The sequence below is a fragment of the Gymnoscopelus braueri genome (assembly GCF_963280865.1).
Source record: "Gymnoscopelus braueri genome assembly, chromosome: 15".
Taxonomy (NCBI): Eukaryota; Metazoa; Chordata; class Actinopteri; order Myctophiformes; family Myctophidae; genus Gymnoscopelus; species Gymnoscopelus braueri.
In genome coordinates, this window is record NC_137620.1 from 16,924,682 (window position 1) to 16,940,206 (window position 15,525).

The 15,525-nt window shown below is 36.7% G+C and overlaps 1 protein-coding gene across 1 annotated transcript; it reads left to right on the forward strand.

The window, feature by feature from the left end:
* The first annotated feature begins 5,628 nt into the window (after positions 1 to 5,628).
* On the forward strand, positions 5,629 to 7,748 carry LOC308101923 (uncharacterized protein). The gene is made up of 4 exons (XM_080451471.1): positions 5,629 to 5,769; positions 6,974 to 7,234; positions 7,432 to 7,548; positions 7,670 to 7,748. The coding sequence occupies exons 1-4, from the start codon at positions 5,706 to 5,708 to the stop codon at positions 7,687 to 7,689; spliced, it is 462 nt and encodes a 153-aa protein (XP_080307597.1). The 5' UTR covers positions 5,629 to 5,705; the 3' UTR covers positions 7,690 to 7,748.
* The last annotated feature ends 7,777 nt before the right edge of the window (positions 7,749 to 15,525 follow it).

Here is a 15,525-nt window from a genome sequence, read left to right on the forward strand (position 1 = left end):
TACATTAGACGGATTTCATAGAGAAGTGGTTCTCAAAATGTTTCATGTCAAGGACCCCCAAATTGTATTTGGCCAGACCCCCATCTGAAAATGTTTTGTGCCAGGGACCCCCAGAAGAGAAGATTTATGTAAATAAGAAATTCCAATACTATCCATATAAAAAAACAAAAAAAACAATAGCAGATGTACAAGCTCGCAGTGCGGCACCAAGTGACGCGCTGTGAGCTTGTACATCTGCTATTTTTGAATAGCCAACATATAAATGGATAAAGTGGTTAAAATGATTGTGATGCTGTATCAACATATTTTGCTGGGGATCCCCTGGAAGGCCCCCCCAAGGACCCCTGGGGGTCCCCGGATCCTACTTTGAGAACCACTGACACAGTGAACAGTGGTTCTCAAAGTGGGGTCGAAGGGTAACCGAGGGGGACCAACGAAATCCATTTAACCTCTATATACATTTGAAAATAGCTGATCTACAAGATCACAATGTATCGCATTAAGACGTTCATTTGAACATAATGTTGTGAGCTTGTAGATCTGCTATTTTCTAAATAAAACTCTTGAAATTCTTTTAAACATTTTAACAACACAAATCTTGTATGGGGTCCTCCCTGGCACAAAATATTTTCAGATGGGGGTACCAAGGTAAAATATTAATTTTGAGGTCCTTGAAGAACAGCTGATATTGATTACAATCACTGTAACTCTCCTTAAATGATACTGTTGCTTTCCATAGACCGCCGAAGTCTGACGTCATTTACACATCCTTTGTTTGTCTACCTGGTTCGCAGTTTTCCACCCCCGTTCTGAATCCCATAGACGTATTTAATATCGCGTCAAATAAGAACTGTGTTCCAAAAATAAACAAATGACCCCGGCGGGTTGACTCTTATGGATATGAAGCATCAACTGACGGTGAGAAAACGCTAATGTTACTTCCGCCGAATTAGTTACATTTTCGCCAGAAACAGACTGTATCAAATATAAGTGACTGACTATCATAAACGATAAAGAACCTCCTCCCTGACAATAACGCCGACACGCGGTGTTTATTTTTGGACCACAATTCTTATATGAGACGATTCTAAGATGACCAAATGTTATTCTCCATAGAGAAATTACTTCCGCAAACCTGGGGATGAACGAGTCACGTCAGGACTTCGGTGCTCTATTGCATAGCAATTTAAATCTTTTTTTCTTTTTCTTTTTCTTTTTTACAGATCCATGTTGTGTCAAGTAAGTAGCCTACAGTATTACTCTGTCTATTAATAAACATGTTGGCAATAGATTCCTACTTAATACATTTCTGTAGATTTCTGTAGATTTCTACTTTATTTCTCCTATATTATTTTCATTGCAGAGCGGTTCAGTCTCAGGGAACCAATCAGGGCTCAGCTGACCAGGGGACCAATCAAAGTGGAGCTCCTGATGATGTGTACTGCCCACTGCAGCACGGTCAGTTTTTGAACCAATCATGACACTTCTGACAAGAACAACTCGTTCTAATTTAAATGTAGATTAATTTACAGCTTCAAATAAAAGATAAACCTTCATTCATTAAACAATGAATAATACAGAATACTTAACTAAATTGAAACCATGTGTGAAATAACAACAATAAGCACCACATTAATGTGTACTTTTGTTTACCTTTAGGTGACACAAGTGTCTATGGAGTCATCGATCAAACTGATGACTACGAGAATGGTACAGTATATACTTTCAAGGTTCAGATAAATTATTTCATTTGGTTTTATTGTAGAATATTAACATTGGGAAGACGTACTTATGTACGTACGCAAGTTATTTTTCAGGATTAAAATGCACAAATAGCAAAAGTAGCAGATCTACAAGGTCAAAAAATGCGACACTTCGCGCTTGTATCGATCTGCTACTTTTGATGCTTTTCTGTGACGCTGTAGTATGAGCAAGTAGGGCGTTAACTGACGAAAAAAGTTAAAGTATGGAGATAAGAGATTTCTACCCGACAGCAACGATATACTATACGAGTGTGGACAGACATGGATGTCTGATAAGGATGTCTGCATAAACGATGCATACAACCACACTGCAGTATTTCTGTAATGAAGAAAGAAAAATCTGCTTAATTTTTATTCTAGCATTTTAAATAGGAGGAAGAACTGTGACAAAGTCACTGTTTGTTGTTGTGCATGCTACATAATATCTTTATCAATCATTGTAAATGGATGGGAGAAAAACAAAAGGGACACAACCTAAATCTCTACCAAAGTTTAATTGAGCTATAAGTTCTCATACCATATTGTTAACATCAGACACTCATTAGTAGGACCAGAGTCCAGCATTTAATGGATGTCGAGGGAAATTCTATTTAGCAAAGATATCTGTGATCTGTTGAGATGGAATGAAAATGGAACTATAATGAATGACACCACTCACAACTGAATGAGATGTGAATATATTTCTTCATATTCCACAGTAAAGGAAAAGCAGTAGATACAATATTATACAGCACAATGTTCACTGACAGAGTTCCTGTTTTAAATGTATACTGTAACTTTGTTTAAACTCCTTAGATACAGTGGTGTAGGACAACCCAACATGACACGTGGATAAAGTCAATGGGTCTTCAGCATTAATGCAGGGATACATAACAATACAAATGGATTTTCACCAATAAATGCAGGGTAACATTTACGGAGTTATTTACATGCAATAGCCAAGTTCTCTCAAATATACGCATCGCACGCACATAAAGTCACAGTTTGGATTGATATAAGAAGTAGTTTAAAACTATAATGTATTGTTGAAGTGTCAATCGATTTATCTAGATGAGGTTCAAATGCATATTCATAGATCTACTGCCGTATACATGTGTGTGCAAAAATGCACATGCACTTGGACTCAACCACATACAGTATGTGCACACACACATACAATGCTCACAGCTTTTGTACTCCTCATTCTAGCTCATGAACCTGTGTAGTATACAAAATATACTTTTTGACAATTGTGATTTTTTTACTACTGTATTTTACATATTATATTCATTCAATCTTTGTGAAGATATTTATATAATATGTTTACTGTATATTTTATGGTTTGTGTTTTCGAGACTTTTGTTTTATTACATTTTAATGAAAATAGTTGAAAATAATTATATTTTTGTTTAAGTATTTCGTTTTAGATATTCAACTCTTATAATGCCTATACAGATTTTGCCCTGCTGTTAGAAGATACTTTCATTCATCTCAAACAAATATAATGCCATGTTTAGCTCTTTTTTGTACATAATGTTTATGCTTACATGTTTTTCAAGGAATGTGAAGTAAGTAAATGAACAAATCCTAAATTTGTATTTGTTTCACAAAATGAATGATTAACAAATATTTTGTCTTATGTTGGCCTTAAAGCGGCACTATGTAAAAAACAATTGAAAGAATAAAATGTAATTTTGTCCAATCTTTATGGTAGATCTGATTGGTTTAGAGCCGTGGTAACAACCACATAGCACTATGGAGTCTAATGTCTTTGTACAGTTCTACATCACTCCACCACTCAGAAGAAAGACACTTTCCACTTGATTGCTCTGCTCTTGTTGTTAATAGAATAATACTATAGGTTTGTAGAGGTAAGCTAAAGAAGACAAACATGTTTCCTGTTTCAAAAAGTGATGAGATGCACAGCACTGTGGTTGTAGTGAGACGTCTGTCTTCCTCAATGTTGTGATACTTCACCCGTTTGTGGTCTTTGGTTATTACTTATTATAGTCTCTTCACTGCACGGCAACTTAAAATAGTATCATTTTGGAAATAATCATTCCAGACATTGTGGTAGCAGTTTAAAATCCTAGATGACATCTGATGGTTGGTTGGATGGATGGATGTCTTGGAAAAGTATAGACCAATCACAGTGAACTACATAGCTCAGCTGGTGCTGATATACGAATCGCAATCTCCTCTCTGAGCTGGGTGTGACGACACACATTGCGTTGAATTGATGCACACATGATAACTCAAACCATCCCCACACATCATGAGGTTGTTTTATCTTGTTCATTTGTGAATGGCCATGCAGTTGGCCCATATGTCTTCATCAAGAAAGATACAATTTGTATGCAAGATATGTATTTCTACTTATATGTGCATGAATTAGCTTTATCTGCCTGCAGCACTGCCTTGTCTGCCCTCTACTACCCAACCAGTGCAGCTTAAAAGATCTCGCAGAGTTCAATAATAATGCAAAGGACTGTGTAAAGAAATGGGAAACTGTCATATAACCACATGCTTCAAAGACACGAAAAGAAGAAGAAGCTTTATCTCAGATTCTCTTCCAAAAAGAGGAAGAACATGAAAGTACCCCCTCCACACACACACGCGCGCGCGCGCACACACACACACACACACACACACACACACACACACACACACACACACACACACACACACACACACACACACACACACACACACACACACACACACACACACACACACACACACACACACAGAGAGAGAGAGAGAGCAGTAGCTCTTAGTTCACTGTGATCAGGACGTACTGTAGGAGGATTTTCAGAGCGTTCACAGGAGAAGATGGGTCTCACCTTTCCCTGTGTGCTCCTATGTGAGTATATCACTATTATTACTAGTAGGTCTATTGAACTAGTTTCTAGTATTTGAACAATTTCAATGAAGGAATACGTGGCTCTTCTGTAATTATATTCTGTTAAAGTTAAGCTGCTGAGTTTGAATACATTATAATGTCAAGGGAATCAATCTAGTAGTTGTTTGACCAATGTTTTCACCTTGCTGTAGATTTATTATTTCAGCAATATTTTTATTTGCAATAACAAACAAATTAAAATACCAAAGTACAAACACTGATGCAATGTACAGTACAGAGATGGCCTTTAGTGCCCACTCATATCTGTTGTATACCATAAAACCTTGTATTTGTTTAATTCTACAAAATAGCTAAATCAATGATGACTATGATGTCTAGAAGCTGGAATTTTAATATTAATGCAAAAATGCGTTTTTAAATGCATTATTTTACATCAAGCCGAAACTATTGTTAGTATGCAGCCTAAGATATGAAGCTTGTATACATCATACCTTATGAAAGGTTTTCACTGTTTTCTTCAAACCTCTGTCCAAACACAAATAAAAGCAGAAAGAAATACTGATATTTATGCTTAACTTGATATTTTCTCTCATCAAATATCTTTCAGTGAGTAGCTTCCTCTCCTGTGGACACAGTCAAGGTAAAGATTGATATCTCTTCTCTTTATTCACTCAGTCAAGATCATATTTACTACTACAACTATACTCACATTATCACATATACAGTACTTCATCCTCTCTATTATAACACATTACATATAGTCAGTTTACTAATATGCATCTACTCAACTTGCTTATTACTCTGGTTTAGTGACAGATGAGGCTGTTTGTAGCATTTTATTTTATTCTACTTGTGTGTTTGTGTTTTATGTGTTTGTGTAGAGAGACCAGAAGCTTTTCTGAGTCTGGAGCCCAACTGGTCCCATATATTTACTGGAGAGTCTGTTACACTTACATTCATATGTGACATGAGAGAAGGACAGACGACTGACTGGTGGTACACATTTGACAAAGATGGTCAATCATTTGTCAGATACCAACATCAGAATACAGTTGAAATGAGAAAACCAGCAGGCTACAGTGGTGAATACCAGTGTACTCATGTATCTCATAAAGGATCCGCAGGTTAAAAAACAAAGTAATAAAGTCACTTTGATTGTATCAGGTAAGTCATATCATCATATATTCTCATCACTGTCATTATGTTTTAAGATCATTCATAGCACTCAGACAGTGTACTGTATATCAGTGGTTCTCAAAGTGGGGTCCGGGAACCCCCACAGGTCCTTGGGGAGGTTCCAGGGGGTCACCTGCTAAAGTAGTTAACATAGCATTACTATGATTTTAACCACTGATAAATGGAAAAAGTTTAACCACTTTTTCCATTTATATGTTGGCTATTCAAAAATAGCAGATCTACAAGCTCACAGCGCATCACTTCGTGCCGCACTGTGAGCTTGTACATCTGCAATTTTTTGATACATTTTAATATTTTTTATTTTTTAAAACATAAATCTTCTCTACTGGGGGTCCCTGGCACAAAACCTTTTCAGATGGGGGTCCGCAGCCAAATACATATAATTTTGGGGGTCCTTGACTTGAAAAGGTTTGAGAACCACTGCTGTATATTAACATTTTAATTATGGTTCTCTCCATATAAAGAGATGATTATCCTGTAAGGATGTGACTGGGATAATGGAACTTCATAATATGTTTATAAGCATTTCCAATACATAATTTATTTCTTGCACACATCAATTATCAGGCTATTTTGTAATTAAGGGTGGTGACTGGTGAGAGATATTGCATTGACATTCACATAAAAACGTCCTAAATGCATTTGAAAATAATTTGTGATGAACCGTAAAAATGAGCATGCCATCACATATGAATAATTTTATGTTCTATTCATTTGACCTATGTACCTTTCAGGACATTTCCTTTGTAGTTTCTGTTTCAATATATTTTCTATATCCAATAATAATATTTAACACAGTAATCACAGTTATCTTCCGCCATTAAAACATTATAGCGTAATTGGTCTTTTTTTTCTTTCTTTCTTTCTTTCTTTTTCATGACTGCTGTGTACAGTAGGTAGTTAGAGACAAGATCCCATAGTTGGAGGGATGGTCAAGCGGTGATTGGTCATTTGGTCGTTATGAGGCATACTTATTCATTAACAATTATTTTCATTATTAGTTATTATGAATCTGACTATTTCATCACTGTGAGTATTTGACATAAAACAAACTATTGTCCAAATTAGCATGGTAGACTACTCAGTTTAGCTTTCAGATAGTCAGTTTCTCCAGGAACTAACTGTCTGTTCAGTTCTAGTTTAACGTTTTTCTTCCTATTCTGATCAACAGATCATAAACCAAAGGCCACACTAAAAGCTGACCTACCTGTAGGGGGCAGTGTTACACTGACCTGCTCTGTGGATGGTTCATCTGGCTGGAAGTGGCAATACAACCAGTACCAACATAACACACTGATCAGGCAAGATGGTGTTCAACACTCTGATGGATCAATCAGTGTGTCAGAAGGAGGAGTCTACAGGTGCATAGGACGGAGAGGGGAACCAGTTTATGACACTGAACACAGTGATGAAGTCATAATAGACACAATTGGTGAGTAGGTCTACTTTTTTTTAAATAAATGGGGGGTATGTGTGTGTGTGTGTGTGTGCGCGCGTGTGCGTGTGACGTGTGGCCTAAATGCTATAGCCTAATCTAATCTATTTATTTCAAATGCTATTTTCATTGCCGTCAATCATACTGTGTCATAGTGCCTCAACCTTCAGTGACAAGATCTACTCCACCTTCAGTGTCTGGACGTGTGGAACAGATTTCTTCACTTATAGTGGGGCTGATTGTGGGATTTCTGGTTGTGATTCTACTGACCATCCTTCTGCTCCTGCTGTGTCGATACAGAACATCCAAAGGTGAGAACCACTATAATAGTGATATAACAAAACAAAACAAAAGTATGTTGTGACACTGAAGAACAAAGAACTGGTTTGTAGTGTAAAACACTAACATATTTTGCTCTTTTTTAAATTACAGATCCATGTTGTGTCAGGTAGGTACAACTCTCTGTTTCTAGAACTGTCCCATATGAAGAATCTTCTTAGTTAACTGGAAGTGTCAACTCTCTACAGATAGTTTCTACATATTTACAGGTGATGGGGGGAGTTAATTCATAGTAGTGGAAGGGGCACGGCCAAACTGGTATGTATAAAGGATAGGGGTGGCTGTACCAACCCAACACTGGTGTCTGTAGGAAAGGGCACAAAACAAGTAATAAATAACTGCTATGCAATGAATGTTACCTTATAAATGTTTGCTACCCAGCCTGAGCACTATTTTTATGATAATTACATTCTAGACTGGTGGGTTTGTGTGTTAAAACACTACGTTGCATCACACTGACTGCTGATGGATCACTTGCTTCGTATATCATCTGTGCTCATGATCTGGGAATTAGTCATAGGGCTAACTTATTGACAAAAATAAATAAAAACAACATTAACTAACCAACGATATCGGCCCTTTCTGTCTCATCTTAAAACATGATCACATAGATCATGTTTGCTATTAAATATTTTATTTTGAAATAGATCTGTCAAGTCCCAGGGAACCAATCAGGACTCCATATCAGACCAGAGGACCAACCACAGAGGAAGTCCAGAAGATGGACACTCCCCACTTAAGCATGGTCAGCTTTTAATCCAATCACAATCAATCAAATAACAGCTGATCAATAACCCAAAAGAAATGTCTGAGAATGGGACTTCAATCACTCAATCAATCAATGAATCAATCTATCAATCAAACAAACAATGTTTTTTCTTTCAGATGAGCCTGAGTCCGGTGATGTGACATATTCACAGATTGAAATAAAAAATATGGTCAAGAAAAAGAAAGGTGAGTAAACCAAAAACATGGTGGAGGTTATTAACTGTATACTGGCTGTTTTAACTCAATCAGCCCACATTGGTTGCGTATGAGTGTGTTTCTGTGTGTTCTATGTTGTCACTCATGCACTAACTATCACACACAGTCCATCATATAAAGCATGTGCTATGCCTATGACAAGCCGTTGTCTTCCTAACAGTGTTGTAACTACTTAACATTATCTAGCTAGCTAAACATAAATAAAAGTGTTACTAACAGTGTACAATCATTTGTATGGGTAACTAGCATAAAGATAAGTGTTCCTAAGACCAGACCGCACCAATGCAGCTAGTCGCAACTCCTTGCAACTGCCAATGGTTTTAAGTACTGTAGTTGCTAGTAGTTGCATTGGTGTGGACTGGCCTTTACAGAGAGTTTCCTTCACAGAGAAGCCTGCTGAATCTGATGCAATTGAGAGCTCTTTGTATTCTGAAGTGAAGACTGGATCAGCCACAGGTACATTGTGTTACTCATAACTAATCCACAAACATTCAGACACACAGAATTTTGCACAAACTTTTCACTGAAAATGTGTAAATTAACATTAGTCACTGGTGGTGAAGTTGTTTAATGTACCAGTCATGTCAACGGGAAACAATCTGTTGGACAGAATGTCCATGCTAAAAATGTGTCCGTTTGAAATAAAGACCGTGATAGTGAAACCATTAAATTTTTGAGTTCTGTTAATATCCCTGGTCAGACCTTGATTCAAATCACCAGACTTGTGTCAAGCAGTCACCCAAGATTCTGACATCAAGATAACTAAGATAGTTCCATTGCGTCAGAAGGCTCCTAGTTCATACTGTACTTATACGTCGCTAACGCAAAAAACAATTTGATTATTTTTACATGTATCTGGAGGACTGAGATGAATCATCTTAAAAATCTATATTTCTTTTCTTTAAGAAATTAGAAATAGACTTCAGAAAACGTTTTATATTGACTTTGAAAGAAGCTGAACTGTATTCGGAATTCAACAGAAATATTCAGGTATAAAAAAATAGAGATGATTTAACATTTCTTACTCAAATATGACTATGTTCTGACTTGTGTTGTCTTGTGTTGGAGCAGGAGACCCAGATGTTACTTACGCCCAGGTTAACCAGTAATACAAAGGCAAAGCAAAGAAAAAGAAAGGTAGGTGAAATGCATATCTACCTACAACATGTCAATACACAATATTTTAGGATTTGTTCCTCAATAATGCATCTGTTCCAGTGAAACATAATACGAAAACACAGCTAGTTCTGAAAAGACAGACATGTACTGTAGGCCTACAGCCTTGTATGGTTAAAAGCAGAAGATGAGTAATCATACTGAGAATAAACATAGTGTCAAAATGCACTGCTTATAATTTATGCTAATATTTTCTGTGAACTATTTTCCATTCCCTGAATCACCAGCTCCAGAGAAAACTGAAGACACCATTTACTCTGAGGTCAAACCAGGATCAGCCCTAGGCTTGGTAAGATTCTATAATAGGCCATCCAGCCACTAGAGGATGCTGTTAGTTAAGCAGTGAAGGAGTTTTGAGGATAAAGACGGTGTAACCTTGTTGTTAAAACACTTTTGTGTGTTGGTTATTATGAAGCACTAACATGACATTGTTGTAAACGTGAAACGAATCAATATTGAGCAACCCAGCAGAAAGAAACTGTTGGGAACAGCCACAGAAACACTTTAAGTCATACTGTATTTGCTTCACCTTTGTGCTGTGACTTCCACTTCAGTATTACCAGACTGTAATATCTTATTCACTGACACTCAGTGCATCTGGGTTTGAGGCTGTTTTTTTCCTTTCTTCTTGACATTGTATGCTGTTGTTTTGTTCCAGGATGGTGAATGAAGATGTCATTAAAACGTGGTGAAGAGAAGACAACATGAGGAAGTCAAATATATTCCCACCACCACACGCTGCACTGGGACGCATTATGAGCTTGTAGATCTTCTATTTTCACCGAATGGTCGCCCCCCAGAATAGGGATGTTAGGGTTCATATGGTTTTTAGTGCTTAGAAAGAACTCAACCTGATGGAGTCAGAGCCAGTGGTGGAAAGTAATTAAGTACATTATCTCAAGTACCATACTTAAGTACGATACTTAAGTACAATTTTGAGGTACTTTTCCTTCTACTCCACTACATCTCAGAGGTAAACATACTTTTTACTCCACTACAATTATTTGAAAACTTTAGTTACTTTGTAGATTTGGATTATTAAGACAAAACATACATTCAACCACTTCAGCCCTATTTAAACTTTGACTATTTCAAAATAGCCGATCTACAAGCTCACAATGCTCACAACGGCGTAGCTTGTAGATCTGCTATTTTCAAAATATTTGTATCCGTTTTATACATTTGAAACCTGTGAAATGGGACATTCTGCATAATGAGTACTTTTACTTTTGGTAATTTAAGTATTTTTTGATGTCATTACTTGTGTAGCCTATTTCACTTAAAGGGATATTTCACTTTAAAAAAAACTTTTGGTCATTTAATCGTCTACTCAGGCCTTTGTAAGCCCCCAAGACAGTTTTTAAGTTGCTCGATTCTGTATTTAGATATTTGATATTCATTTTATCAGACACGCCCCCTTCCTATACAAACCCATTGTAACTTCAAACTCCATTTTAACCATGTTAAATTCATCAAAAACACCCGTCTTTGGTTCTGGTGACTCACCCTGCCCTCCTAATGCGCGAGGGGGCCGTGTTTTTTCAATTACTTTTTTCATTTATTTTTAATATTTTTTGGGTAAAAAAAAAAAAATAAAATACAATAAAAAAATAAAATTAAATAAATGAAAAAATTAATCAGAAAAACACGGCCCCCTCACGCATTAGGAGGGCAGGCTGAGTCACCAGAACCAATGACGGGTGTTTTTGATGAATCTAACATGGTTAAAATGGAGTTTGAAGTTACAATAGGTTTGTATAGGAAGGGGGCGTGTCTGATAAAATGAATATCAAATGTCTAAATACTGAATCGAGAAACTTAAAAACTGTCTTGGGGGCTTACAAAGGCATGAGTAGACGATAAAATGACCAAACGTTTTTTTGAAAGTGAAATATCCCTTTAAGTGAAATACAAAATTTGTATTCCGGACTTTTACCACCACTGGTCAGAGCACCTTTGAGGTGGCCAAGCTGTCCTGCTTGAAGGAGACCCTAGAAATATAAATAGTAATATGCAATGTATAGTGGCTGGCTTGGCAGTGTAGCTTGTAGCTTTCTGTCTTATGTGGGTATTCTATTTGTAATACTCAGGGTAAAATATTCTAAGTAGTTAGATTTCTGGTTATTATTTCTTTATGTCAGTATAGTAAGACTTTACTTGTTTTATGATTTTATGGTGATTTGTTGGTTATAATGTTCTCGGTTTCTTATGACTTATATTTACATGATAGTGTTGTATGAAAATTATTATAATTTTTGGACATTGTATAGTTTGTTGCTGGATACTATGATGTTTGTAAGTAGCTTTTTTTTATGACAGTATAATATGATTTATTTTATGACCGTAATATATTATTACTGTTTTCCATCAGTACATGACTTTATTGGATTTATTTAGATAAAATTAAGTTTTAAAGATGGAGTGCCATGATATTTTTCAACCCTAAAACCTGATCATAAGGTATTATTATTATGTAAGGATTTTTTTCAACAAAAAAAAAGTGTACAGTAAGTGTTAAAATGTTGTTTTTATGTAGACACACCCACCAGTGCATTAAGTATACCTGGTTCTCACCTTAGCACCTCCTCCACCACCTTAGCACCACCCACCTGTCCTAGTCCCTCCTCCTCCTCATGCCCACACCTGTTGTGTTATGATAATGAGGGGGAGGGTGTGGGCTTTGTGATGTCACTAAAGCGCTGTTTCTCTATTGGCACGTTTGACCCTCAAGGTTTCAGCCTCCAGGAAGAAACTCCAAATAGTCAGAGAAGACATAAAACACCATAAAAACACCACCGGGGGGCTTAATGAAGTTCTATCAACCTCATAGACACATGGAAAACAGAAAAAGTGCAAAAACATGGCACCACCTCTTTAAGTACAATTTAGTGGGACATCCAACACTGGTAGTAACGTCTCAAGCCCATTCTTAAAGACACATACAGGTATTTGGCCGATTCTGCCTTTGTCTTGGAGGTGAAAACAACACAAGTCATGAGTATTGCATTTGTGACACTGATCATCATAACACAGTGATCTTTTTTATGTCATAGTGTAAACCTATGGTTATGTATGGTAGTGCAGGGACCTGCAACAAACCACCGTCTTGTGGTACATTAAGACAGGATATCCAAATAAACATTTTTCAAGCTCCAGAACCACAGAAACGAGCCAAATCCAATCAAGAAGCATTTGTTTGCACCTCCAAACTCTCATGACATCGATTCCCTTCCCCTGTTTGCACATCTATGTGTCACGTCACTGTAGTCAAAACAATGTGTTTCATCAGACTAAACAGAACATACAGTACAAGAGGCGTTATTATGTGTCTTAAATATTTGTATCTGTTTTGCCTGATGATCCCAGTGGAAAAAAAATAAAAATAAATGCCCATGGCACTGGGACAGGCAAGAGAGAGGCCTCTATACATAATACCGGGAAAGCATTAGTGTAAGTGTGATTTTGAGCTAAAAAGCATTATTTTAAAAAATAGCAGATATACAAGTTCATAGTGCGTCACTACGAACTTGTAGATCTGCTATTTTTGAGAAATCTTAAACATTTGTGCAAATCTTTGGATATATTCTTTTTAACTCAAATATTTGTCCCTAGAACAAAATATTTTGAGATGGGGGGTCGGCGTACATACAGTATACATATAATTTTGGGGGTCCTTGACATGAAAAAGTTTGAGCACCACTGATATAGTAACATAGGTTTTTCAGAAAACTGTTACGATTTATTAGACATTTGTAGAATCGCCCTCAGGCCTTAATGGGTTAACATACGTATAGGTAGGTGGATTAATGTTACACACACCAGGTAAGGGATGGTTGCCACTTGATAGAGTAACTAGATAGACAGGCCTTTGGTTTTTAACAATTAGTTAACAGGTGAACTGTCTTGTATTCTAACTGGGGTTTTCTCGCCTTTTTTTCTTTGCAACACCCATGTCATTTATTGTGTGTCTGCTTACCTTGTAAATATTGTAAATATTCTTGCACAATACAGCACATGTTTGCTCCTCAGTCCTTGGTTTGGTCCCCTTGATTTACATCCCATTATGCTCATCACCATTGTCATTTTCCTTAACTTGTAGATCTGCTATTTTTGAGAAATCTTAAACATTTGTGCAAATCTTTGGATATATTCTTTTTAACTCAAATATTTGTCCCTAGAACAAAATATTTTGAGATGGGGGGTCGGCGTACATACAGTATACATATAATTTTGGGGGTCCTTGACATGAAAAAGTTTGAGCACCACTGATATAGTAACATAGGTTTTTCAGAAAACTGTTACGATTTATTAGACATTTGTAGAATCGCCCTCAGGCCTTAATGGGTTAACATACGTATAGGTAGGTGGATTAATGTTACACACACCAGGTAAGGGATGGTTGCCACTTGATAGAGTAACTAGATAGACAGGCCTTTGGTTTTGAACAATTAGTTAACAGGTGAACTGTCTTGTATTCTAACTGGGGTTTTCTCGCCTTTTTTTCTTTGCAACACCCATGTCATTTATTGTGTGTCTGCTTACCTTGTAAATATTGTAAATATTCTTGCACAATACAGCACATGTTTGCTCCTCAGTCCTTGGTTTGGTCCCCTTGATTTACATCCCATTATGCTCATCACCATTGTCATTTTCCTTAACTAATTTAAGTTATGCACTATTTTCTCTATGTAAGTATTAACCTTATCATTGCACGTGCGTGCGCACACTCACACTCTTTTGGGGATTCACTGGCACATACTGCAATGCTGTATGTACTTTTTTCTTACGCAACATTTCCATAAATGAAGATCTTCAGACCACGAAGCAGCCTGAAAATCTTCATGTCACAAACAAATGTAACATGCCCATATATGGTGACTATAAATTCACTATTTTCATTGTCAATTTATAGTGTGACAACAATGTTACTTTTGTGAAATAATCTCAGACCCTCCAGGCTATGGGATACATGTCTGCGAGGCCATGGAGTGGAAATAAGCAATCGATATGGGCTACCATACGACACAAATTCATGCATGCAGAGAAACTCATGCCTGCATTAATAGACACACAAACGTGCAAACTAAAATAGTATCAAATGTTCCTCTGTGATGGAGGCTGTTTGTGTGACTGTGGTTTAACACACAGGCTGTTTCCTTTGTGGTCAGTGAGGACTCTGATGTCAGCCTAGTCTTCAGTGTTTCCTGTTGGTTATTATATTGTCTGTTTTCACTCATAATGCTGTTTAATGTGTTTTAAAAAACAAACTTGAACATTACAGAATGAGTCAACAGATACCTTTTTTTCTCAGTGGTGAACACAGATGTTTGTTTTATAGCTCTGTAGGGTTATTATTCATTACAATATGAGCATTTCACTACCCAGTCATAATAGGAACATAATTTCCTGCTGTGTATCTGTGCATCTGTGAACAAAATAACTGAAGAATATGTGGATCTTCATGCAATTTGTCAAGAAGACAATAGGTTTGATGCATTGGATTCCTTGTGGAAAATTAAGTGATGTAATACTTCACTGTCCAGGATATCACACTGTGCTGTTAAATTAAAGTAAAGGTCAAAATATCGATCGGACTGTTGGATTTTCACTACACTTTGGAATGATCAGTGCGGCTTAATTGTGTGTTTGAATGGTCAATGCTCAAGGTCAGAATCAAGGTAAAAATAACATAATCTGTCATATCTTGAGTCTCCTTTTTTTTGCTCTTCATTTGTGAATGACCATGGAGTTGGCCCGTGTCATTAAAATACAATTTGTATGCAGTATAA

Bases quoted from the DNA above. Each gene is read 5' to 3' on its own strand.
- LOC308101923 (XM_080451471.1), top strand. From the start codon at position 5,706: ATGTATCTCATAAAGGATCCGCAGGTTAAAAAACAAAGTAATAAAGTC. The intron at 5,770-6,973 runs GTAAGTCATATC...TCTGATCAACAG, and splicing joins AGTCACTTTGATTGTATCAG to ATCATAAACCAAAGGCCACA. The intron at 7,235-7,431 runs GTGAGTAGGTCT...CTCCACCTTCAG, and splicing joins AGTCATAATAGACACAATTG to TGTCTGGACGTGTGGAACAG.